This window comes from Sturnira hondurensis, unplaced genomic scaffold, assembly GCF_014824575.4.
Source record: "Sturnira hondurensis isolate 20B ecotype Veracruz unplaced genomic scaffold, ASM1482457v3 Scaffold0008480, whole genome shotgun sequence".
In the NCBI taxonomy this organism is placed as follows: Eukaryota; Metazoa; Chordata; class Mammalia; order Chiroptera; family Phyllostomidae; genus Sturnira; species Sturnira hondurensis.
Genome location: NW_028081111.1, coordinates 1,756,617 through 1,783,910, shown reverse-complemented (window position 1 = coordinate 1,783,910; position 27,294 = coordinate 1,756,617). Strand labels below are relative to the sequence as shown.

Sequence of the window (27,294 nt, the reverse complement as noted above, 5' to 3'; positions counted from 1 at the left end):
AGATTATTTGCTAACTGCAAAGGCAAAAATGCTTTTTACAACAAAAGATCTAGCAGTCACCATGTTGACCAAGCAATCAATGTAGCCTCTTTAAAAATGAGACTTGAAATTACTCATCCTGATAGGACAAAACATGAAACGCACATCACCCATAAAATATTTTTGCCAAAGATGAGTAACCTAAATTTAATTAAGATTTTAGATCTAACTTCCACTTTATTAAGAAATATAGAGGGGAGAGGAACAAGTTTAATGGTATCAGAAGGAAATATTCAGATGAATCCAGAATGTGGGCCCTGACCAGTGTGGTTCAGTTGGTTAGGCGTCATTCTACAAAGCGAAAGGTTGCTGATTTGATTCCTGGTTGGGGCACATGCCTGGGTTGCAGGGGTGTGAGAGGCAACCAATAGATGTTTCTCTCTCTCTTTCTCCCTCCCTTCCCCCTTCTCTAAAAATAAATAAATAAATAATTTTAAAAAAGCTCCTTAATCACAACTACAAAGTTATTTTACATGTAAGATAACACATTCAGAGGTTCCACATATTTGGGGGGGGCAGTCATTATTCACAGGGATCATGCAGAAGCTTTTAAAGGGTAAAAGTTGCTTAACAATGTACTCAAGCAGGTCAAGGGTCCTTTGCTGAGAGCACACAGGGCCTATTCCAGAGCAACAGGGGGGCAGAGAGCATATACACAGCTGCAGGTAGGGGAGCAGGTGCAATGGTGGACTTTGGATGTTCTCTTTATTGCCATTCTTTTCTTACAAGAATAGGAAGTGAGTCAAAAACCAAAAACTCTACAACTAAGCGTGAGAGCTGAGGAGATTTCAAGAGAAAAAGGAAGGTATGAAGTAGTCATCTAAGAGGGAGGTTAGTCATCTAAGAGGTGAATCATGGAATACAGCATGACTGCTGAACAGGCTTAGGGCTCCCTTGAACATCAGGAGCACTGGGCTGAGTACAAAAAGCTAGAATTAATTAGGGTTGTGATTTAGTCAAGCAAGTATAAGGAAGTAAGAAGAGGGCAAGGGGTTGTGGGAGTATGAAAGGGAGTGATTACACTGACTGACCATGGAATGTAACTTAAGTAAGGAGGGGAACAAGTTCATGCGAGAGGTAGATAGTGAAAAAAATATTGGGTCTGCTGGGCCAAAAGATTGTTGAAGTCAGGGAACAATGGGGAGTGAGTTGGCAAGACAGGAGTAGTATTGAGAAATGGGGGTCTTAAAATTAAGATGACAGAGTGGTGCAACTATTGATAATGACAAGATCTAGGGTGTGACTATGGTAGTGAGTGCTGTGGCCTATTATGGTTGGGAGAAACAAGATCACTGGAAGAGACAGATGAGGAAACTGAGAGATCTTAGGGACCATTTCCAGATTTAAGAATTGGAAGGCTTGTCTTCAAACCCTAGCTCCATCACTTAGTAGCTGGTGAAATTTTAAGGAAGTATATGGTCTAAGCATTTGTGTCTTATTCTCTTCCAAATAAGAATAAGAATATGTATCTCAGATGGTTCGGAATTCATGATGTTAAAAAGCAGGGGTATAATGTAACACATATTTTATAGGAACACATTAAAAATAGTGATGCAAAATGAACACTGAATTGTTTGCCCATGTGAGGGGAAGAAAAAAGGAGTGGTAGTTAGAGATAAAAAAGTAAAAGTAAAAAAACCTACAAGAACTTCATATGTTTCCCTGAGAGCTTCCCACCAGCTGAAGAGTAATTAACATAATCCTTGGCTGAGGTCAAAACAAATAAAAAGAAAGTAAAAATATAGGAAGGAGGCAAGAGATCTCTGAAGACTGAAGCAAGAGGACTGTGACTATTTAGCTGTGGGCACTGCAAGGTAAGGAACTGGACCTTGTAAGAAAAGAAGAGAAAGAGGAAGCACTGAAGAAGGAACTTGTCTCAAGATGGAGTTAGAGGCATGCTTTAATTCTTGGAATATTCTTTCTGATTTCCTGTATTGCCTTTGACATCACGCAACTGCTCATTCAGCTTATGATTACCAAGCTCAAAAACTGCATCTACTTTTCAGCTCCCTGTGGTCTGGTTTCTATCCCCATAACTTTATGACAACTGTTATTCCTGATCACCCACAAATTTCATATTGCCAAATCCAGCACTTCTCAGGCCTTCTCTCTTGAGATTCAGCAGCATTTGAAGCAGTAGACAATCCCCGCTTCCTGAAAAACTCTTGGCTTCAATACCACTCTCTTCTCAGTTCTTCCAGCTCTTCTTCCTATCTAATCATAGCTTCTAAACGTTCCTGAGTGTTTTCTCTGCAAGCTCTTCCTAGAGTTCTCATCTGTTCCCCTGGTTTTACTATCTATGATGATGATGTCCAAATCCCCCCCCCCCCCGTCCATGGACCACCTTTCTGTGGGGCAATCTCTTATCCAAGTGTTTATTGACCGCTTCACCTGTCTCTCGGCTGAATCATTTATCAAGTCCAAAATGTAACTCTAAATTCCCAAATGTCTTAGCAAGACCTACAGAGGCCCTGCTCACCTGAGCCACCCAGCTCACTGTTTAGTCACAATGTTCTTGAGCCTAGCCCAAGCTAGGCTCTTTCCTCCAAGTCCCTTTTTTCTGGCACTTGCTCTTCTGTCTTAAACATGTTCCTCAGTCTCTGCTAAGAGCTTCCCTGAATCCCTCATCTAAAGGGGGATGTTCTTCCCTCCACTCTCCTATTCTCAATCGCATCACTTGGCCTCAGTCTCACCTGTAAATTATTTTGTTTATAGTCAGTCTCCCCAAAGAGAATGGAAGCTCCATTGGCTGGATGGCTGGAATCTTACTTTGTTCTTTATTGTATCTCTGCATCTGACAGAGGACCTGGCCGGAAGGGAGCAGTCAACACTTGTAGAATGAATGTAAAAGTTAAGGCGTGCGTGCTAAGCATACAGCAATAACCACAACGTAACCATGGCCATGGACTAACGTGCCTTCCAAGAAAACTTTTAAAAAGAAAACTAATCTTGGAGACAGGGGGTGCGAGCGAGAGAGAAACATCGATTTCCACTTGTACTTGTTCCACTTATTTATCCATTCATTGGTTGCTTCCTGTATCTCCCCAACGGGGGATGGAACCTGCACCTTGGAGTATGGGAACGACGCTCTAACCAACTGAGCTACTACACCAAGGCATGAAAACCGCACTTTTATAGGCTTTACTTATTTATTTTCAGAGAGAGGGAAAGGGTGGGAGAAATCGCGGGAGAGAAACTTCCATCGGCTGCCTCTCACACACTAACTGGGAACCTGGCTCGCAACCCAGGCATGGGCCCTGAGTGGGAATGGAACCAGCGACCCTTCAGTTCGCAGGCTGGCCCTCAATCCCCTGAGCCACCCCAACAAGGGCAAAAACAAAACAAAACACCACACTTTTTTTTTTAATGAAAGGACATAAGGCACGGTGGAGCAAGCCAGGGTAAAATGGTCCTACCTCCGTCCGCAAACAGAGAAGACGCCAAAGGAGACCACTCTAGGCTCTCCCTCCGCCCCCGTGCCTGGCCCTCTGGAGCGGGAGAACAGAGTCATTAAGACCAAGAAAACCGTGGCCCCGCTCAGGCCAGCCCTCCGGCCCAGCCCGCGGGACCCTCGACTCGTGCCGGGACCTTCCAGCTACACTTCCGCACGCCAAGCCTCACCTGGGCACTGAGGTTCCATCTTTCCACTCGCCTCTCCGAAGCTGGTTTTAAATCGCGCGCGAATAAGTCTGAGAGCCGTTAGGGCCGTGCTAACGTCACTCGTGGGCGGGGTCGGCGCCTGCTCAGACCGCCCGGTTCCCCGCCCGCCCCACGCCCGCCCTGAGGACGGAAAGTGTGGTAGGGTTAACTCTTGAGAATAGGTGTGGAGGCTCCGGTCCTAGGGGCTGACTGAAGGGGGCCCATGGACCACCTTCGCTCCGGAGTAGTGTGAAACTCCTTTCCAGTGCTGGACATGGAACTGGGAGCTGGGGCCTCAGTGTGGAGTAGGGCGAGCGAGGGCTCTGCTTTCATGGAGTTTACCGATCGGAAAGGACGATTACCAGGAAACGAGGATAATTTCCTTGTTCTGTGAGGGCAGCAAAACGCCAAGGAGGTGACTGACGGGTGTGGGACCAACCTGAGAGGGAGCCGACAACGCAATGAGCGTTCCAGGCAGGAAGGAGCGATGCATAACGTTTTATGTATATTTAAAAAATGAAGGTCATCGTTTTGATTCAGATTCTTGCGAAAAGCTTCCTGTATCTCTCCCCTCAACCCTCTTAAAAAAAAAAAAGGTTAAGGTCGGAAGTGAGGTAGGTGCAGTATGCCGCCAGTCCCTTGGTTCTGTTTCATCTAATATCTAGGTCTGATCCTAAGAATTGTGTTACGGGAGGAAAGGCCAAGGGGATTCCTCCAAGTATTATATTCCTAGGACAGCCTATAATTTATAACACATATCTGGCATTTTATACAGTGTTTATTCTCAAGGGTGCTATTGACATTTAGGATGAGACAGTTGAGGTGTGGAATCCAGTATTCTGTGGCATTTGCCTGCAAAATGCCATCAGTGACCCTCTCTCAGTTGGGCAACCAGTTTTTAAGACTATTCGATTTTTGCATGAACTTGTTCTCCCAGTGACAAATTTTAGCTTAAGACAGTGAGGTATAGAGGAAGGAAAACCCTTTTATATTTTTCATCTCATCAAATGATACCAACCACCCAGGAGCCATCTGGACACCTGCCCCTCTCTCTCCACCCACAAGCCATTGATCTGTTTACTCCGTAAAAATCTCTTCAATCTCTCATGTTTTAAAATATATTTTATTGATTATGCTATTACAGTTGCCCCATTCCCCCCCCTTCACTCCCCTCTGCCCTGCAAACCCTCTCCCATCCACATTCCCCCCCTTTAGTTCATGTCTATGGGTCATACACATATAAGTTCTTTGGCTTCTACATTTCCTATACTATTCTTACCTTCCACCTGTCTATTTTCTACCTACTATCTATGCTACTTATTCTCCGTACCTTCCCCCCCCATTCTCCCCCTGCACTCCCCTGTTGATAACCCTCCATGTGATCTCCATTTCTGTAGTTCTGTTCCTGTTCTAGTTGTTTGCTTAGTTTGTTTTTGTTATTGTTTTAGGTGCGGTTGTTAATGATTGTGAGTTTGCTGTCATTTTACTGTTCACAGTTTTTATCTTCTTTTTCTTAGATAAATCCCTTTAACATTTCATGTAATAAGGGCTTGGTGATGATGAACTCCTTTAACTTGACCTTATCTGAGAAGCACTTTATCTGTCCTTCCATTCTAAATGAAAACCTTGCTGGATAGAGCAATCTTGGATGTAGGTCCTTGCCTTTCATGTCTTGGAATACTTCTTTCCAGCCCTTCTTGCCTGTGAGGTTTCTTTTGAGAAATCAGCTGACACTCTGATGGGAACTCCTTTGTAGGTAACTGTCTCCTTTTCTCTTGCTGCTTCTAGGATTCTCTCCTTCATTTTAATCTTGGGTAATGTAATTATGATATTCCTTGGTGTGTTTCTCTTTGGGTCCAACTTCTTTGGAACTCTGAGCTTCCTGGACTTCCTGGAAGTCTATTTCCTTTGCCAGATTGGGGAAGTTCTCCTTTATTATTTGTTCAAATAACTTTTCCACTTGTTGCTCTTCCTCTTTTCCTTCTGGTAGCCTTATAATTCGGATGTTGGAACGTTTAAAGATATCCTGGAAGTTCCTAAGCCTCTCCTCATTTTTTTTTAATTCTTGTTCTTTCTTTTCTGGTTGGATGTTTCCTTCTTCCTTCTGGTCCACTCCATTAATTTGAGTCCCAGTTTCCTTCCCATCACTGTTGGTTCTCTGTACATTTTCCTTTATTTCATTTAGGGTAGCCTTCATTTTTTCATCTAATTTGTGACCAAATTCAACCAATTCTGTGAGCATCCTGATTACCAGTCTTGAATTGTGCATCTGATAGGTTGGCTATCTCTTCATTGCTTAGTTTATTTGTTTTGGAGCTTTGATTTATTCTTTCATTTAGGCCATATTTTTTTGTCTGGGTGCGCATGTTATGTAGTGAGGGGCGAGCCTTAGGTGTTCAACGGGGCAGGGTATGGCGGTTGTAACGCCATACGTGGGGAAGGGGTCCGAGAGGAAACAATGGCACTTGCTCCACTCTCTGCCAGATTTCAGTCACTTCCCCTGCTTCCCACAAGCAAACTGGGTCCTTCTGGTGCTGATTCCTGTGTGGGTGAGTCTCTGCAATGAACTTTCCTGTGAGGCTGGGAGTTTCTCCTGCTGCTGCCTCAACCCCCACAGGTGTGTTCAATCAGTGGTTTGAGACTTTATTTCCCCATGCTGGGGCCCCAGGTTGCACAGTCTGCGCCACTTCCCAGTTGTTTCTCCCAGTTTTTCTTCGAGGGAATGTGGGACTACCCAGTCTGTAATCCACCTCCTTGCCCGCCCCACTCCACAATCTGCCACCTCACTGAGTCCTCTCTGCCTAGCTGCCTGTCTCCGCCCCTCCTACCTGTCTGGATGGATATGTCTTATTTAACTCCTTGGTTGTCGGACTTCCATACAGTTCAATTTTCTGTTGGTACTGGTTGTTTTTGTTTTTAAATTGTTGTTGTCCTTCTTTTGGTTGTACGAGGAGGCACAGTGGGCCTACCCATGCCTCCATCTATGCCGGAAGTCATGTGTCTCTCATTTTTGTGCACAACGCCTTGCTGGTCTGCAGCAGCCCTCCAGTGGTTCTGACTCCATTCTCTTTGGGCCCAGCGTGGTGGTTGCTAAATACAAATCTGACCTGTCACTTCCTCCACAAAGTCTAAAACCATTTGAAGGTTAATTCAAGGCTTAATTTTTGCCCCTCTTAAGCTGCCTTTTTGGGATCTTAATTTTAAGCTGTGTATTAACAAACAAGACTCAGAAAGAACCTTTGACCCTCACTCCTTTACTGCCCAAGAGATTCAGGCAGAAAAACTTGCTTTAGGAAAGGAGCCTTGGCTTAATCACCTTAAGAATCTTCATCCTAGCGTTTAGTCAGGAAGCCCCCAAGCCTGTTAGCTAGTTATTCTATGTCCTGTTGTTTCTGAATTGCCTGGTGATAATTTTCCTACTATGTAAGTTCCGCTGTACCTGTAAATCTCCCATTCTCATTTCAAAAATCTAATACTCTGTCCCCCTGCTTTCTCCTTCTTTGTCTAAAAATGTCATATATACCCAATATTGCCTCACTGTCTTTGAAATTTTCACACTTGCGTGAATTCCTCATGAGTACGTATTAAACATTTGGTTTTCTCCTGTTAATCTATCTCTGTTCATTTATTAGCTCAGTTAGAAAAACTTAGAATTTGGCAAGCAAAATATTAATTTCTTTTTTAGCCCCTACACATTTAAAGGTTCTGTTGTTCTGAGAACTTCTAAAGTGATCAAGGTCCTGCAGGGTCCGATCCCTGCAGCCTCTCCAACCTCATCTTACACCTTGCCTTCCTTTTCTCCCTGTCCTGTGGTCACTTGGGCCTTCTTTCAGACTTGCCCTCACCATGCCTACTCCCCAAACAGGGTCTCTGTGGATGCCATGTCTTCCTCATAGAACCCTCTTCATCCCCATCTTCACCCTGTTAGCTCACATCGCTTCCTCAGAGAGGCCTTCTCAACTGGAGGCTTTAGTAGAACTTGTCAGTTAAAACTGGGCAATTTTACAGCTGCTGAGGTAACTGTTTTGTGCCTATCCCTTCCATAGACTGTCAGCTCCATGAGGATGAAGCCATGTCCTTGCTCACCATTGTTTTCCCAGGGCCTGGTGCTGGCCCCCAATATGTATCATCTAATACATATTCAAGTTCAAATCTTGGGTTGGGCATCTTAACTTCTCTGGGCTTCAATTTTTTCCCCAATTATAAAACAATGACAAGAATATCGTCTTTCACTGGGCTTTATGAGGAACTGGTAATAGATTAAACTCTCATGAGCACAGGCTCAGTGTGTGCTAGGGTGGAGGAGAGTGAGCCTCTGAATTCCATGTCTGCACCAACTAACAGCAGTGGGCCTTGGGAGGGTGGTGGGTGGCACAGAATCAGGAGCCTCTGAAGAACTGGCTTGGAATTCCTGACAAAGGCAGGCTACTAGGTAATCTGTTAGGTGAGGCATGAGGCTCTTCTGTGGTTGTAACTGAGCCTCCTGATCTGACTGCTTGGGCTTCCATGTACTGGAAGTAAGGGGCCAGCCCCATCCCCTGATCTCTATGAGTACAGGCAGGTCACACCTCCTGCTCCAAATGCCCATCTTTGTTTGGGGGGATTAGGAGTAAAGAAGCTGCCAAAAGACTGAACAATTTATCAGTGATGTCAATGGTATGCAAAACTCAATTACCCTGTCTGTACAAAAGTACAATGGAGGGACCCCTTCCCCATTCCTTCTTAGGAGAAAAGCAGTGCTGAAGCCATTCCCCTTCCTCATTGTACTCCTAAGATTCTACTTCCCTAAAATGAACACAAACAGCCTTAATTTAGGTGAGGAAGAATAGTGTTATCAATTGGATAGCTGCACAAGTAATCTTTTAGCTTCAAATTTGCCCTGATCTCCCAGCCTACAGATGGCTCATATCATAATGTGGTTCAAGATATAAACATGTTTTCACTGACTTTACATTCACTTTAACCTCTGAGAAAATGCCTTTAATTTTGTATATGATAGGGAATTCCTGACCTCCTAAAGACTGGGCTCAGAACCAACAATTTCTGTCTTCTGGGATTTCCAAATATACTACCCTTTATCTTAAAATTAATACAGTATTTTTGCTTTTCAAAGAACTTTAAGCCCTATATCATATTTGAACAACAAGACGGTGCTGGAAGTTTGCTGGAAAAAGTGCTTTCCTTCAGGATCTACCATTTACCAGCTATGCTGTGTACTCTTTCTGTGTCTGTTTCCTCATAGGTAAAATGGAGATGATAAAACACTAACTTCATGGGGTTCTATTGCGAGGATTAAATGAGTTAGCAGATGTGAAGTAGTTAGAACAGGGCCTGGACCATTGGCAATGCTCAATGAACACTCTATTTTCATTACTATATCTGCTGTTCTATCCTGGGTGCCAGCCAGGTATTGTTTTAGAAGAAAGCTTGGCTTCCTAAATATCTGGAGTTTCCCCCTTTCATTGTAAGAGTATTCCCAGAGCACCACAGCTCCATTCTGCCTACTGTTTGTTTTTCTGTACTCTTTATTACACCTGCTGCCCCACCCAAGCTATGTTGACTGTTCCCTTTGTAGTCTTCTGCCCGCTCATAACTTTGTTTTCTTTCTTGCCTCTTACTAGACTAGAAACCCCACAGTGCTAAACATCATACCACCTTCTCATGACCTGACAGTCTTAGGTCCTCTAGAACTTATGTATGTTGTTTGTAGCCACTAAGATCTTTCAGCTTGGCTGATATTTTGGTTTGGGCATCATGAAAATGAATGACATAGAATAATGTTAAGGAACATTGTGAATCATTCTTTTCTGGTGACAGGCCAGGCCATGGGAAACCACAGGACAGACTGGTTTAAGGTACATTAAGAAACACCAGGATGTGCTGGATGAAGCCATCAGGGTAATGTGAATTTCTTGGGAACGGGCATGTGAAAATGCTGACCTATGTGTGTGTGTGTTATTGCACAGATTCCAACAGATACAGAAAATAGCCTCCTTTATTGACTTACATAGAAACACTAGCAAATTATTTTCTAAACAAAAAGCATATGGATGTTTATAAAACATCAAAATCCCACAGCATGGAACAAACCATCACTGCTTCTTAACTTGAAAGTAGTACCTGGCAGATACCAGCAGACAACATGGGAGCACAGCAGCTACTGAGCAGTAGGTACCCCAAATACATACTGGCATCAGCTTTTGGAACACTTATCATTTATTTTTGCTGGGTGGAGGTGTGGATTCTACAACCAAAGCCCATAAGGCCAACATCTTAACCCCCCTAAGGTCAAGTTAAATGTGGAGCTAAGGTTCTCCTCCCCAGATCTTGCTGGCTTGCACGGTAGGAACAGCATTAGATTTCCAAAACAACCACACCTACAGCTATTGTCACATTTCTTAACACTCCTTAGGATGTCCAGGGTTTTACAGAACAGAACAATACATCAATGACACACTTCCAGAATCATGACTTTGTTCGAAGTTGGACTGCTTCACAGTCCCTTCCAGTCCAACCTTGCCAGTGATCGTTTTGAGCTTGCTTTGCAATGCTGCATATAGAGTTCCGATAATTCCTTTCTGATCTTTGAAAAGAGAATATGAAGGCATTACCAGACTGAGAAAAAGTACAGCTACACATCATAACTAAAACTTCTTTCCATTTAACAAGTGGCTCCCCTCGGAAACAACAATTATTCATCTCAGAGCCTCCAAAAGAGCATCATCTTCAAGGGTTTTATAATGTTGCTTCCAGGCACTGAGGTCAGCAGGTACTGGCTATTTAATTTTAGTAAATACATTATCTCAATTATGGGACAGGTCACTACTGACTTAATATTTGCGAATCAATGCTAATAAATCATTTGGGTACTACTGGAATTTTTTCAGATGCATAAAGACAGCCATATTATCATATAAAACTTGAGCTAGCCCTGACCAGTTGGTTGAGCTTCATCCTACACAGTGAAAGGTCACTGGTTTGATTCTCAGTCAGGGCACACGACTGGGTTGCAGGCCTGGTCCCCAGGTGGGGCACATGCAGGAGGCAACCAGTCAATGTTTCTTCCCCTCTCTTTATCTCTCCCGTCCCCCACCAACCCTCAAAAATAAATAAATAAAACACTTTTTAAAAATTGGGCTAAGTTAGGAAACAGAAAATAAACATCTTGGTCATATATGCAAATAGTGAAGATCTGAAAAATTAGGTCCTAAAATATGAGAAGGAACGAGCTGGAATGGAGGTATTCTCTGGTACTCTTTCACTTCCTGTGTTGGTTGATACAAAACACAAACTTCACAGCGCACCTCTGGATCTAACTCTAGCAGCAAGATCTGCCCATAAGTCCATTCCCCTGGGCTCTCTGTGGGTCATGATGAAAGTTAAGTCAGGAGAAGAAAACCTCAGAAGACCCATTGGAACCCCATCTTCATGATCACTTGACACTTTAAGTATCTTAATTTATCATAGCTCCTAGTCAGAAGATGAAGGTCATATATACCACTGATGTAACTGAAAAATAAACTCTTATGGTCAGAGGAATCAGCAACACCTTCTCCACATTTTTAAGGCCTTTACTTTACATTAATGTGCCACGGCCAAAGGGGCACAGGGAAGAGCTTTCACGCGGGTCAGAAGGTTGTGGAACTCTTCCAGGGCCTGTGAATGTGCCATGGGGTTTAGCACCAGGTGTTGGAAGAGATTGACAGGCTCAGCATCCCGAAATTTCTTAGGGATTGGGATGGTCAGGGGCAGGAAGTTGTTACCAATGAGGAAATGATGAAGAGACCTTTGCTGGAGGCCACGGCCCAAGAACCAGAGGATGTCCTGGAGCCGCTGGGAGAGCATGCTGTGCTGCCAGTCTGTGAGGGGCAGCCACAACAACAGGTGCATGAGGGCTGTTTTGAAGTGGTAAGAGGTAAGGATGGGACGGGATGCTCCCTGCGGTAAGCTCTGAAGGTCCCGGAGACTTAAAATGATCTGGAGGCACTTAAGGTGACAGGTGTTCTCAGGAGCAAAACGCCCTACCAGCTTCAGGAACAAGTGCTCACAGGCTGCAAAGGACTCAGGCCAGTCCACACTGGTGAGCTGTTCCTGGTCAGGGGCCTGACTCACCAGGTAGACCAAGGTGTCTTCCCGTTGCACCCCCAGGACCAAACGAATTGAGAGAAAGCGGCCTGAGCGGTAGTCCAGCCTGAGTTTGCAGGAGGTGGTGGATGGTGGCAGGCTGAGCTGAAAGTCATACTTGTGGGCCACGAGGGCCCAGGCATTGCCCACCATGTTCCGGAACCACTGTACAGTTTTGCACACATCCAAGTGGGAGCCAGTGCAGAGGGCTGCTTTGATGGAGCTGCTGCACTTGCCCAAGAGGGCTGAGTGGTCCCTGTGGTGGTGCACCAAGCACAGCACATCCCCCAGAAGTTTCTCACGTTTGCATATGCATTCTGACTCCACCAGCACACTGCCACAGCGGTGGCCTAGGGATGGATCCCTCATCTCCAAGACAAACATGGCACCCTGGGGGGGCACAATGGGCACCAGGATATCAAATTCCTGGGTCTCATGGAAGGTTCCCCATTTCTCAAAGGCAGCCCCAATGCCCAGGCAGTCCTCCAGTTGTGGGTGAGCTTCTCGGCGGCTGAGCACCCGGCAGGCCTCAATGAGGTCGTCCACAAAGCTCTCCACAAACTCACAGGTGCAGGGCAGGTCATGGATGACATTCTGGACATAGCGTTTATAAAAGGATTCCAGGGCCTCCTGAGAAGGGAAGTTGGAAAGCCAGTTGTAGGAGATGACGGGCACCACCCGGACTTCCTCCTCCTCATCGCTGCTAGAATCAAAGGCTGGTTCATGCTGCATGTTCTGTCGCAGAAGCTCAAAGATGAGAAAAAGGCAAAAGAGGCCAGCATTCCACAGGTTTCCCAGCATCCAGCTCAGTGGCCCCTCCTGGCCCTCAGCATGGAATGGCCACCCCATATCTTTCCTTCCCAGCACTAACTGGTCACTGGATGTGTCTCCTCTCCAGAAGTCCTCTGCCTTCTGCTTCTGCTCAGCTGCTCGCTTTCTCTGTTCAAACTCTATCTCTAACTGGCGCATCTCCTCACTCATGCGCTTCTCCAGCTGCCGACTTCTGGCTAGTGTGTCCAAGTCCATCCGGTCACTGACCATCAAGGGGTGGTGCACAATATACATCACTGCCAAGAACAGAAGACTTATCACAGCCATGGAGGCCTCTGCATCTGGAGAAGTAGGGGGGTGGGAATCAGTTGTGATCTTCAGAACTCATCTGCTCCCCAATGCATATTCCCCAGAGCCCTGGAACCCTAAATCCTGGAAGCCAACTACCCAGAATGAACAGAAAGTTCACAGAGCTGGGGCTGGTCAGAGCCAGGGTGCCAGAGAGGAGGTTTGGCGGGGGGGCAGCTGCATATGCCACTCAGTATCTCTCTTGCTTTCCTTCCCCATGACATGGATTGTCTTTAGGCTTCCAAGCTGTAAGCATGAGACTGCTTTCATTCCTGTGGAGGATGGGGAAGGGAATCCTTGTGGTAGGGTGGCTCACCCAACTCATGAGTCCACCATGGACACAGGTATGCCCTGCTGATTCCAAAGGCTCCTTTCCACAATCAGGAAGCACTGGTCTACCTGGGCAATACCTTTCTTCTTGCCAGGCAGTCCCCCAAGGCCTCACCTGTAGCATCCCACTTACACTGTGACTTCACAATTCTCAGTTCTGCTCACCCAGTGTCATTAGACTACTCTTCTCCCTGGTGCCCAGTGGGCCAACCCCCAGTGGGTGCCAGGGAGGCACAGTGCCCAGCCACTACTCCACTGCTTGCTGCTGTGCTCTGAGGTCCTAAGGGGGTTGACGGATGCCTCATGTGGGCCCATGGGTAGGCACCGCTGCACCTCTCAATTCAGGAAACTTGTGAAGAACAGGATGCCTAAGGCCACCTGACAGATGACGGTAGTTGGTGTCTTTGCCTCCCCACCCAGAGGCTTGAAGCTTCCTGCATTCACCCCATTAGTTCACAAGCTGCCTGGGCTCACCGAGATCACGAGGACCACGCCCAGTGAGTGCTGAAGCCAGACTGGGGGCCTCTCCTCCCTCTGGAACTTGGCCTTGCTCAGGCTAACCCGAGCCCCGCTAAAATATACAGGCATATGGGGGCTTTGGCTCAAAGCGGGGTGCCCCCCATTCATAACCTCCCCAAATTTCCACATCCAGAGATCTGAACTTTCACCCACCCATCCTCCCCGGGGTTTTCCCCAGAACCTGGGGCTAGGTTCCTCACCGTGGGTGTCAGCGGGAACACGGTCTTAAAGAAACAGCGCGGCTGGACTCTCCCCGCCTACTTCCCCGCCGCGTGGGGGCTCCTGATTCCTCGCCTGGTCCGCCCGCGGGAGTGGCCGCGCTCCCCTCTCCCGGGGAGCACACCATGTCTGTCCTAGTGTCCGGTGATGCGTGGGCCTCTAGCCGCTGAGGCTCCAAGGTGCTGCTTGCAGTTCTGAGGGCGCCAGCCCGGCACGACGACTTTCAACATGCAGGCCCCGCCCAGCGCCGGCTAGGCCCAGTACCTCCCCCTCCACCGCCCCGCCCAGTCCCCGGCTAGGCCCCACCCCGCCCCGCCCAGTCCCCCCCAATTTCTGGGCGCAGACTGCGTCCAGCCCCTTCTTGTAGACATTGAAGGCATCTCCTAGAGCATTGAAGCGCATCTTTGCCAGCTGATCCTCGTCCCGCACACGCACTCTCTATAGAAACCCTCCAGCTCCTGAGGGTTTGCGTGCAGAGCGCTGGGGCTGCAGCCCCAGCCTCGTAGCTAAGGGGCGCTCGTACTGCTTTCTCAGCCCCCTATGTAGTGACACCACAGGGGGCACTGCAGTGCTAGAGTTTGCTTCACTCAGCTGGGTTCATTGGAGTGTGAACTAAAAAGGGGCCACATCCCAAACGTGACAAGCTCAGGGGAGGCATGGATGGCGGCCTTACAAATGCAGAGACTGAAAGTAACCACATAGGATGGTCTGAAATTAAAGTTTTCTGACTAAAAGCAGTTAGTGACCTACCTAGGGTGGTCCTGTGCTAGGTCGGTATGTTCCTTGACAAAGGTCAATCTTTACCTTAACTGAGACTATCTATTGTCTTCTTGCATCTAAAATAACATTCCTTTGGAATGGCTGAGTAATTACTTTTTCTAGACCCCTCAGGCCACAATCTCCCACAGCAACAGAAAGCCACATATCTGCTCATTGTTATTATCATGTTAATTGTTAACCATTTACCACCCTATACCTGTTTATGTAAAAGAAGTTGTGTCTACTCCTTTTACTTTTTAAAACAAATATTTATTTATTTTTAGAGAGGGACAGGAAGGAGGAAGAGTGGGAGAGAAACATCAGTGTGTGGTTGCCTCTCATGTGTCCCCTAATGAGGACCTGGCCTGCAACCCAGGCATGTGCCCTGACTGGGAATCGAACCAGCGACCCTTTGTTTCACAGGCCTGTGCTCAATCCACACCAGCTGGGGCTACTCCTTTAACTTTTTATCCAACCACAGAGATTTCCGTTTGCTTTCTCTCTTCCTCTTAATATAACACCAATGGATTCTATATAACCCGATATATCTCCCTCTTTATTATAATGTATAAAATAAGTGGCAAAACTGCCATTCTCTGGAGCATTTTCTCAATTTATTGAGATTTTGCTTCCTGGTAATCGTCAGTTTGGCTGAAATGAACTCATAAAAATTCTTACAGGTTTGGACATTTCTCATGTTGATAGGAGAATACATGAATCTAGGTATGAGGGTGATGGTGGCATAAGTAGGAATTGATGCAGGGAACACCATTCCCACTTCAAGCTTGCTCACAATGGTACAGGTGAGGCGTTTTATCAGCGTCTTTCTTGTACCTCACTCCTAGGCTACCCCCAGACTCAGGCGATTCTCCTCAGCTTATTGTGGCTTTCATGATGGACCAACCGCAGAGCACCCAAAGATCTGGCTGGAGGCCTTCCTTGCCACTCACTAGCCATGTGGGAATAAGAATTCTAAACTTACTAAGGTAGCTCTGCTCATGAGGTGGCTACATAAGGAAAAACTTTACAAAGTGTGGAGGTGGAACAAGCCTTAGGATTAAAATTAAGAAATAACAACAGAACAAATTTTCTTTGTATTTTTAATTTTTAAAAAATTTATTTAAAAAAAAAGACTTCTGGCCAAGATGGAGGCATAGGTAGATACACTTTGCCTCCTTGCACAACCGAAAGAAGGAAAACAACAAATTTAAAAATGAAAAATAACCAGAACCACCAGAAAATCAAACCATATGAAAGTTCAACAACCAAGGAGTTAAAGAAGAAACATTCATCCAGGCAGGTAGGAGGGGCGGAGATGAGCAGCTGGGCGGAGAGGACTCACTGCAAGGTGGCGGCAGGTGGACTGATGAGGCTGCAACTGGTAGAGCAGGTGATCCCACACTCGCTTGCAAATAAACTGGGAGCAACAACTGGGGGACGAGACACCACAACCCAAGTTTCCAGAGTGGGGAAATAAAAGCTCAAAATTTCTGACTGAAAAAACCTGTGGGGGTTGAGGTGGCAGGCAAAACTGACAGCCTCACAGGTGAGTTCATTGGAGAGACCCACAGTGTCGGGAGTCGACCAACAGCCGTCCCTTGAGACAGTCAGGATGGATGAGATGCATCTGCACAGCAGAGGCAACTGTGGCTGGACTTCCTGTCTATCTCCCCCTGCATGTTTGTTTTTGCGATTAATAGGTGGTGGGATTCTTAGACACCTGCATTTCAGGCCCAACGATCCACATAATTCCAATGAAGTTGTACAAAATAATTTCTTGGCCAGAGAACAAAGTCCCCCCTAATGAAGTAGCCCCTGAATATCTAAAAGTTGATGGAGTAACAGCCCTTCCTCTTACCTTGGACAAAAATATATAACAAGTAGAATTAGATAAAAGAAGCAGGACAAGCTAATTAACTATTATAAACTAAGCATGTGGTTTGTAATAGTTATGCCCCATGCCTAATTATAAGAACTTTAATAAATAATAAGACATCTAAAGCTCTGTACATACAGCTAGTTCTAATTGTCCAATCAATGACTCTCCTGGTCAAAATAACATTTTTTAACATAACTTAATCTATGGAATTTCCTGTACTTTTTCTAGTTACCTCTGCATTAATCTTTTCTGCTTAATTGGTCATGCCATATATCTATTATGTTACAATCTCTATAAAAATAAAACTTAAATCAAACTCTGAGAATTTGGTCAGACCCACAGAGGCTGGCTGTTCTCTGGCATCCAACAGGGTGTCTGACTCTTCATTTGTCACCTGTACTGTCCAACCTTCAGGGACCCTGAGACCTGCCGAGGCTGGACCCCAGCACCACAGTGTGCTAGAAAGTGCACAAACCCACCCACCCACCCAGGAATCAGTACCAGAAGAACACAATTTGCTTGTGGGTGGTGGAGGAAGTTACTCAAAGCTGGCCACCAGCCAAGCAAGATGCATTGTTCCCTCTCTGACCCCTCCCCCACATCCAGTGCCACCATGCAGCAAGGTGGGTTGTCCTGTCCTGGTGAATACCTAAGGCTCCACCCCCTACTATGTTACATGCACACCCAGACAAAAAATATGGCCCAAATGAAATAACAGATTAAAGCTCCAGAAAAAATACAACTAAGCAATGAAGAGATAGCCAACTTATCAGATGCTGAGTTCAAAACACTGGTAATCAGGATGCTCACAGAAATGGTTGAGTATGGTCACAAAATAGAGGAAAGAGTGAAGATTATGAAATGAAATAAGGGAAAATGAACAGGGCACCAACAGTGAAGGGAAAGAAACCGGGATTCAAATCAACAGTATGGAACAGAAGGAAGAAACAAACATTCAACTGCAACAGAATGAAGAAACAAGAATTCAAAAAAAAGGAGAGGATAAGGAACTTGTGAGACAACTTTAAACATTCCAACTTCTGAATTATAGGGGTGCCAGAAAGAGAACAAGAGCAAGAAATGGAAAATTTATTTGAAAAAAATAATGAAGAAAAACTTCCCCAATCTGGTACAGGAAAAAGACTTCCAGGAAGTCCAGGAAGCTCAGAGAGTTCCAAAGAAGTTGGACCCAAGGAGGAACACACCAAGGCACATAATAATTACATTACCTAAGATTAAAGGTAAGGAGAGAATCTTAAAAGCAGCAAGAGAAAAGGAGACAGTTGCCTTTCTCATAAGACTATCAGCTTTCTATTCTTGATTTCTCAAAACAAACCTTACAGGCAAGAAGGGGATAGAAAGAAGTATTCCAAGTCATGAAAGGCAAGGACCTACCTCCAAGATTACTCTATCCAGCAAAGCTATTATTATTTAGAGTAGAAGGGTAAATAAAGTGCTTCCCAGATAAGGTCAAGTTAAAGAGTTCATCTTCACCAAGCCCTTATTATAGGCAATGTTAAAGGGACTTATCTAAGAAAAAGAAGATCCACAAACTCACAACTATCAACAACTATACCTAAAAAAAAAGTGAAACAAAAACAAACTAAGCAAACAACTAGAACAGGAACCGGTTTACAGAAATATTGTTCACATGGAGAGCTATCAGTGGGAAGGGGGAGGGGAAGAAGGGGGATAAAGGTACAGGGAATAAGAGTCATACATGGTAGGTACAAAATAGACAGGGGGAGGTTAAGAATAGTATAGGAAACGGAGAAGCCAAAGAATTTGTATTTATGACCCATGAACATGAATTAAGGTGGGGGAATGATAGTGGGAGGGCAAGAACAGGGCAGAGAGGAATAAAGGGTAACAAACAATGGACAACTGTAACAGCATGATGAATAAAAATATATATTTTTAAATAATTTTTTAATTTAATTCTTGTTCAAGTACAGCTTTCTGGCTTATATTCCCAACCCTGCCCGCCCCCCTCCCCATGCTCCCCACGTCCCTCCCATTTCCGCCCCCCAGCCTTAGTTATTGTCCGTGTGTCCTTTATACTTGTTCATGTGAGTCCATCCCCTTTTCCCCTATGATTCTCTCCCCTCTCCCCTCTGGACCCGGTCAGCCTGTTCCGTATTTGAGTGTCATTGGTCATATTTTGCTTGCTTGTTTGTTTTGTTTAGATCCCTGTTAATGGTGATATCATATGGTATTTGTCTTTCACCGCCTGGCTTATTTCGCTCAGCATAATGCTTTCCAGTTCCATCCATGATGTTGCAAAAAAATATGGAATGCTTCACGAATTTGTGTGTCATCCTTGCTCAGGGGCCATGCTAATCTTTTCTGTATCATTCCAATTTTAGTATATGTGCTGCCGAAGCAAGCACTAAAATATATTTTTTAAAAAATACTAATCTTTTAAAAAGATTGCATTTATTTATTTATTTATTTGAAAGAGAGGGAGAGATACATTGATGTGCTAGAGAAACATCAATAGGTTGCCTCTCACGTGTACCCAATTGGGGACCTTTCAACTCACAGGCTGAATCCACTGAGCCACTCCAGCCAGGGTTTAAAAGTTAATTTTTTTGTTTTTTTACAGTTTTTTAAAAGATTTTCTTTACTTATTTTTAGAGTGAGAGGAAGGGAGAGAGGAAGAAAGGGAGAGAAACGTCAATGTGTGGTTGCCTTTTGTGTGTCCCCTACTGGGGACCTGGCTCACATCCCAGGCATGTGCACTGTCTGGGAAACAAACTGGTGACCTTTTGGTTAGCAGGACGGCACTCAATCTATTGAGTCACACCAGCTAGGCCTAAAACTTAATCTTCATTGTATTTTTTTTACATTACCTTTTAGTCTTTTTATACTTCCCTCTCCCAGTAATTATTTTTTTAAAGATTTTATCTATTTATTTTTAGAGAGGGGGGAAAGGAAGGGAGAAAGAGACTAAGAGAAACATTGATGTTTTCAGTTGTTTCTTGCATGCTACCAGCCCAATGGTCATGTGCCCTGTCCAGGTTCACAGGGGACCTGGCTGCAACCCAGATGTATGTTCTGACTGGGAGCTGAACTGCTGACCTTTTGGTTGACTGTTGGACACCCAACCCATTGAGCCACATCCATCAGGGGCTGAGTGGATTTTCTAAAAAGGATCTTCAGAGTACCAGGAAGAGCCCCAGATTTCTGTCCTGTGTTGGCCACCTAAAAAGGAAGGGGTGATCTCTTGATACTAACTAAAGTTCTTCAGCTGAAAGACAAATTCCAGGCCTTCTTATCTAGTGGTAATGAAGAGGGGGTAGGCCAAACAACTTTGGCAGTACTTCCAAAAATATTGGCTTAATCTCAGGGCATGGGTGGGCGGGATAGATGGTCTTCTGGGTGGCCATGACTGATGTTCCAAAGCTCCTCTTTATAAATTTGCATGACAAAAAAACAGACCACAGGCTGCTACTAAGCATTGAAGTTGTGATAATGTAATTCTCTATTATTTATTTATTTTATTTTAATTTTTTTAAATTTTATTTATTTATCTTAGGGGGAAAAGAAGGAGAGAGAGAGAGAAATATCAATGTATGGCTGCCTCTTGTGCGTCCCCTGCTGGGAATTGGCCTACAACCCAGGCATGTGCCCTGACTGGGAACTGAACTGTGATCCTTTGGTTTGCAGGCCCACGCTCAATCCACTGAGCTACACCAGCCAGGGCTAAAATCCTCTACTATTTTTTAATTTATGACATGACAATGGGGTGAAAAAACACATTTCAGAACACAAAAACATATTTTAAACACCAGTGGTGTTTAAAGTCAGGTGTTTAAAGATGTGTGTTCATGGTTGAGTAAAAGTTTAAGAGTGATTGTTGGTCAGAAGACATTTGTTATTTCATGGTCTTCACAGAAGTGAAGTTGGTTGTTAAGCAGAAATAGAGATTCCAAGCTAAGGAACTATTAATCCATTTAAAGCCCTCATTGTTCAATCACAGAAAAAACCCAAATAGTGGTCATTTGTTAACCTGCTTTTTGGTGACTTTTCTTCCTCAGGACGATGTGAAATGACTGTCAGCTTAGCTGATGGGATTACGAGGAAATCAAGTCATTGGGACACCTTTGTCACTCACATTAGTTGGTGACTGTACACAGATGACATGTGGGTAAATTGTAGCAGCAGTTAGACTCGACTGTGGTGGAACTTACCCTTGTCAAGCCATGAAACATGGTACTTTTCCCACAAAATAAAACTATTTTTATTATTTTTAAAAGTGTACTATAAAGGACACAGAAAATAGTACCTACATAATCTACTGAATTCTACCCTGGTCTCAAAATCTAAAGTTTGCTTGAGACTATTATCCTTTTAGCCCTGACTGATGTGGCTCAGTGAATTGAGCACCGCCAGCCTGTGAACCAAAAGGTCACCTGTTCAACTTCCTGTCAGGGCACATGCCTGAGTTGTGGGGCAGGTCCCTGGTTGGGGTCATTGGAGAGGCAGCTGATTGATGTTTGTCTTGCACATTGATGTTTCTCTTTCTGTCTTTGTCCCTCCTTTCCTCTCTCTCTGAAAATAAATAAGTAAAGTCTTTTTAAAAAGACTATTAGCCTTTTAGGGAGAATACATTTAAAGGCTTGAGAAAGTTGGGAGAAACATCAATAATCAATTTTTTAAAAGGCAAGTGATTTTTGAGTGGTTTTTCTTGGCTCTTAATGAATTGGCAGAAGTTACTGATACTGCTCAGTTGCTGTTGTTTATTCCAGAAGCCAGTGCAGACTTTGCAGTTACTGAAGAATTAGACTAATGAAAAATCTGCATATAACAACCACAGGCAAGAATATTTCAAAGAGACTTCCACCAAGATGGAGGCATAGGTGGAAACACTGTGCCTTCTCCCACAACCAAGTTTGAATACAACAAAGGTTTGGAGAACAAAGACTCAGCCAAAGAACAGAAAATTGAATTATACAGAAGTCCGACAACAACGAACCTTTCAACCGGGACGGTAAGAGGGGCAGAGCCAGCAGCGGAGCAGGAAAGCTCGGGTAGGGCAGGAAAGATCCCCCAACCTACGTGTGCACGTAGCCCGGACCCAGTCAGGGTGTGGGGCAGACTGACCATGGTCACACATTCGCGCACCGTGAGACGGACCACGCAGGCTCCAGGGGGTGAACCCAGTGGTGCAGGGCTGACGGTGGTGGCACACTCGCGTGCAGTGGGACAAAACGCGCGGGCCCTGTGACGGTGGCAGCTGTGGTGGGAGGCGACAGACGGGCGCCATTGCTCCTTTTTGACCCCGCCCCCACATACAGCATCACAACCCAGAGACTGAGTTGCCCTGCTCTGGTGAAAACCTAGGGCTCCTATCCTGATACATAACAGGCATGAACAGCCCAAAAGATGGTGCAAGAAGAACTCAAAGCCCCAGAGCCCATAACTCTAAGCGACCAAGAGATTGCCAGTCTCTCAGGTGCACAGTTCAAGACACTGGTGATCAGGATGCTCACAGAACTGGTTGATTATAGTCACAAATTAGAGGAACATATGAAGGCTAAACTAATTGAAATGAAGGGAGATGCACAGGAAACCAATAGTGATGGAAAGGAAACTGGGACTCAAATCAATGGAATGGACCAGAAGGAAGAACGAAACATCCAACCAGAAAGGAATGAAGAAATGAGTATTCAAAAAAAATGAGGAGAGGCTTAGGAACCTCCAGGACATCTTTAAACGTTCCAACATCAGGATTATAGGGATACCAGAAGGGGGAAAGAAACAGCCACGAGTGGAAAACTTATTTGAACAAATAATAAAGGAGAACTTCCCCACTCTGGCAAAGGAAATAGACTTCCAGGAAATCCAGGAAGCTCAGAGAGTCCCAAAGAAGTTGGACCCAAGAAGGAACACACCAAGGCACATCATAATTACATTAGCCAAGACTAAAATGAAGGAGAGAATCCTAGAAGCAGCAAGAGATAAGGGGACAGTCACCTACAAAGGAGTACCCATCAGACTGTCAGCGGATTTCTCAAAAGAGACCTTACAGGCAAGAAGGGGCTGGAAAGAAGTATTCCAAGTCATGAAATCCAAAGACCTACAGCCAAGATTGCTTTATCCAGCAAAACTTTCATTTAGAATGGAAGGACAGATAAAGTGCTTCTCAGATAAGGTCAAGTTCAAGGAGTTCATCATCACCAAGCCCTTATTATATGAAATGCTAAAGGGACTTATATAAGAAAAAGAAGATGAAAAATATGAACAGTGAAAGGACAGCAAACACACAGTTGTTAACAACCACACCTAAAACAAAAGCAAACCAAGAGGACAGCTAGATCAGGAGTGGAACCATAGAAATGAAGAACATGAGCCATGAAGAACACATGGAGGGTTAGCAAAAGGGGAGTGGGAGGAGGAGAAGGGGGAGAAGGTACAGAAAATAGCATAGACAATAGGTAGAAAATAGATAGGGGGAGGGCAAGAATAGTAGGGGAAATATAGAATCTAAAGAACTTGAGACAAGTGGTTATAAACTAAGGGAGGGAGAATGGTGGGGGAGGGAGTTTGCGGGTGGAGTGGAATGAAGGGGGGGAATAGAACAACTGTAATGGTATAATCAATAAAAATATTAAAAAAGAATATTTCAAATAAGTTGAGAAATCACCAATTCAGTGCAACCTTAAACGGAACTTGCAGCAAAGCTGCACTGTGTTATAGTTGATGGTAGTAAAAATATATGTGAAACAGAAAAAGGATGAGGTGGACAAATTTACAAAGTTTGTGAAAATGTAAGATGATTCAAGCCTATGGTTATTCATTGTATTAGTCATCAACAGATACTTTGTGGGAAATATTTGAATCTGTCATGTATTAGTGAACAACAATGTCAATAGTGAACTTTGTTCACTCTTCTGGACTTAAAAATCACCAGTCTGGTCAGTTTTGGTCAGAAATAGAAGCTAAATATACTGACTTGCCTTTCTATGAATCAGTTTGGTGGCTTGGCAGTAGAAAAGTGTTACTGCATTTTTTTTTAGCTCAGAGCTGAGACAGTCTAAAACTTTAGACAGTTCTAAATTTTTTCTAAATGAGAACTGTCCTCAACGACTATTATCAAACACTGAATGACTTTAGAAATTAACTTTTGTTGCAGACTTGATACTGTTTCTTAATGAATTAACCTAAAATCACAAGGCAAAATGGCATTTATATGGGAAATTCATACTGTAATGATCATTTCAACAACTAACTTTAAACCATAAGTAGTAGATGTTTGTGCTGTCAAATGACAAAACAAAGAGTAAGATGGCCATTCCCACGTAAATTTTGCTCCAGACATATTTTATGAGTTCAAACTATAGTCCCAGCAGAGTTTACCAGACATCATCATAAATGGAAAGGACAGTTCCATATTTCAAAATCCATTTAACTTTGTAATTGAGCATCTTCTACATAACTTGCAATTAGAAGTGATTGATCTGCAATGTAATGACATACTAAAAGGCAAATATCAAGACTAATTATACCTTTAGAGGACCTGGCTCACAGATCAGTCACCCACTCTCCTGGGCTTGATATCTGTCATCTGTGTTCACATTATGAAATATAGCAGTTACCACAGAAAATCGCACCCTGGTAATTGGTTATATGTTGGTTTCCCTAATGTAAATCTGAGACTCTTAAGGGCAAAGACCAAAACTGGACCCAGCTCAATTCCTCTTGTGCAACTGCTAAATGGTTTTGAATGAATGAATGAATGAATGACACAGGGTGTTAGAGCCATGAAGAACTGGAGAGTGTTTGGGATTGGATAGGGACTGAACCACCTTTGTTTGTATAGGCTGTTTAGAAGTTGGGGATAACTTACAGGAAGAAAGCTGAGGATCCATGCATACTCCTGACCAAGAGGGTGCAGAAATTGGGTCTACTGCCATAAATCATATAAATAAATAAACACTTAGATCTTAAATAAAATGTTTAGGTTTGGGGCTAGTGGTGGGAGACCAGGGTAACTTGGCAAAATAACATGAAAAACAACCACAGGACAAGCCATCTTTCTCAACCATAAATTTCAAAAAATTATGTTTTTTACATCTGCAAGATTTACATTGAACCAATTTCTTGTTATTACAAGCTCAAAAATGTATCTCTGGTGACAAACATTTGTGAAGCTTGCTTGTGTAGACTGACTTGTGTGTTGCTGATGCTTCTGAACATATAAGGAAAGTAGAAAAATTGTTGCTTTATTCTCAATCATCCAGGGGAGATTTGTGGAGAGGGGTGGAGGATTATTGATAGAAGTGCTGTTACCTGTGCACAGAATGCACCAAATCTGAATAGCATCTTAACTTCTCATGTATTTCTCCATAAAAACAATAAGTAGTAGCTTCTTTCTTCTCAGATGTAGCACTTGTACTATGGGTAGGACAACAAAATAGATGCTTATGAATAAATACGTACTTGAAAAATGTAAACAGATTCTCTCCATGATCTCTCATTATGAATTGTTTGGTTATGCACAATAGTTACCCTTTTCTATAACTATGCATTTTTATAACTATGAAAGGTATATTTGGACCAGGACCATGAAAGTATGAGGACAGGATCAAAGTTTTTGACAAGGATCACAATGCTAGACACACATTTCCCCCATTTTTTCTCCTGTTTTGTTCTCAGTTTGCTAACATTTTTCTCTCTATTTAATATTCTGTTCTTCATATGGATTTTTCTTTCCCTATTCTATTTACTCCTTGTGTGTCTAGTATTTTCTGCCAAAGTTTTTAGAGTTTTTCACAGATTTTTAGCCATTTATGTATTTCTTAAATATTTAAGCCTTTGAATAAAGTAAACATTAAAAAATGCATAAACATATTTATCCAACAAAAACATGGTCAGAAAGGCATTCTGTCTTCACACAAATTGATTATTTAAAAGAAGTTTATTACAATAAAATAATTTTAAAAAGAAATTTATTGATTTAGAGAGAAGGGAAGGCAGAGAGAGAGGAACATTAATTTGTTGTTCCACATACACATTCATCAGTTGATTATTTTTTCTTTTTATTTGTTATTCTTAGAAAATCTCATTTTTGACTTGATGCAGACTTAAAGGTAGGTCTCGGAGAGGACCACCCATGCCTCTCAGCAATCTGTTCCTGGCATCTTTCTTTGGCCTCCTTCATTCTCTTAGACAAAAGTTTAGCATATTCTGTGGCCTCTTCCTTATTTTTTTTTATGTTTTTTCTTCAGAGCATTCTACCAGTGGTTGTGTTGCAGGACACGTGGAGTAACAAGATGCTGAATCTTGGGTGCTTTGGTTATAGGTTTCTTACCTTCTTTGTTTAGGAACTTACCCAAAACATATTGGTGGACAGTGTCTTCTTTAGAGAGATTGAAAACTCTGCGAATTCTGCTAATACTTGTGGACCCTAGGTGACGAGACACAGTAGTATTGGTGAGACCAGGAATATCTTTCTCCCTTTGTTTTACCATGACTAAGTTGAGAACACTGAGATTGGCATCCACAGTGCAACCCTGAATAGATTTGTGCTTTTTTCCTCCAGTCCTCCTTGGTCTATAACAGGAATGTTAATCAGCAGCAGGCAGACAAGGCCATGGGTCAAAACACCCTGCTCCACTGGGAAACCTTGTTTGTTGTTCTTACCAGTGATTCAAACCATACAGCCCTTCCTTTCTTCACCCAGAGTATCCTGTGGCCATAGGCTTCTCATAAAAGATACGAAGTTTGCATTCATCATCCACTTCAATGAGTTTCTGGCAGCCAGTGGCTGGGAAAGAGATGTTCAGCTTCATTCTGAAACAGCCGGCCACCTTTGAGATGCCATGAAAAAGAGCCATTGGTTGATAATTGTGCATGTCCTGAGCCAGAGATTGAACCCAGAACCTTGGCATATAGGGATGATGCTCTAACCAACTGAGCTACTTAGCCAGGACCACAAATTAATTATTAATTATAAAAGGAAAAATAGTCACTTCACAGGAGAGAAATCTGGAGGGCACCATCTTATCCAAGAGACCAAAAGTCACATCACCATTATATGCTTCCTGGTATGATGAACTGAGTACACAATGTTGCTCATAAAATATTCTTGCCCTAAATACATAACCTATATAGCCCACAGCTTGGAGAAAAAAATCAAATTGAAAGATATTTTACAAAGTAACTGGTGTATAGCCTTCCAAATAACAGTGTTGAGGAAGACCAAATATAAATAAATAAATTAAAAAGTAGGGGAGGATTAGCTCCAGATTTAAAAAGACTGAAGACATAAGACAATTTAAGAAATGCTATAAAAGATATTGAGATAATTGTCAAAATTGGAATGTGGAAATAGTATCACTGTTAGTTAAGAAAATGTCCTTATTCCTTGAAACTTTACACAGAAACATTAAGGAATAAAGGAGCATGATATATGCAACTTTAAACTATTTTAGAGAAAACATTAGAAAGAGAAATAGGGAATGGTAAAAACGTGGCAAAATGTTTACAAACAGTTAATATGGATAAAGGGTACATATAAGTTTGAAATTACTTCAAAACAAAAAGTTTAAAAGACAAATAAATTTCATCTTTTTTAACATCTTAAAGTATTCCATTAATTTCAAAACAGAGCAAACATGTTACACTTTAGAGAAAGTCTATGCTTAATTTCAAGCATGGTC

At 43.4% G+C, this 27,294-nt stretch overlaps 2 protein-coding genes, 1 non-coding gene and 1 pseudogene across 4 annotated transcripts in view; all 4 read right to left on the bottom strand.

Annotated features, from left to right (window-relative positions):
* Positions 1-3,732, bottom strand: part of NCAPH (non-SMC condensin I complex subunit H) — a 40,359-nt gene extending 36,627 nt beyond the window's left edge. For both annotated transcript variants that reach the window (XM_037055006.1, XM_037055005.1), the window contains exon 1: positions 3,661-3,732. In XM_037055006.1, the coding sequence (XP_036910901.1) occupies positions 3,661-3,679 (19 nt within the window). In that variant the 5' untranslated portion in view covers positions 3,680-3,732. The remainder of the gene's footprint in view (positions 1-3,660) is intronic.
* Positions 3,733-11,233: 7,501 nt separating this feature from the next.
* ITPRIPL1 (ITPRIP like 1) lies at positions 11,234-14,228 on the bottom strand. Its single transcript, XM_037055004.1, has 2 exons — positions 13,971-14,228; positions 11,234-12,914 (listed from the first exon to the last, which is right to left on the bottom strand). The coding sequence occupies exon 2, from the start codon at positions 12,898-12,900 to the stop codon at positions 11,260-11,262; it is 1,641 nt and encodes a 546-aa protein (XP_036910899.1). The 5' UTR covers positions 12,901-12,914; positions 13,971-14,228; the 3' UTR covers positions 11,234-11,259.
* Positions 14,229-18,910: 4,682 nt separating this feature from the next.
* LOC118992969 (U6 spliceosomal RNA) lies at positions 18,911-19,017 on the bottom strand. Its single transcript, XR_005067749.1, has one exon. It is a non-coding gene; the product is annotated as a U6 spliceosomal RNA (small nuclear RNA).
* Positions 19,018-25,694: 6,677 nt separating this feature from the next.
* LOC118992923 (40S ribosomal protein S6-like) lies at positions 25,695-26,464 on the bottom strand (annotated as a pseudogene).
* Positions 26,465-27,294: the final 830 nt, after the last annotated feature.

Excerpts from the sequence above, each read along its gene's own strand:
- ITPRIPL1 (XM_037055004.1), bottom strand. The coding sequence starts at position 12,900 with ATGGCTGTGATAAGTCTTCTGTTCTTGGCAGTGATGTATATTGTGCAC.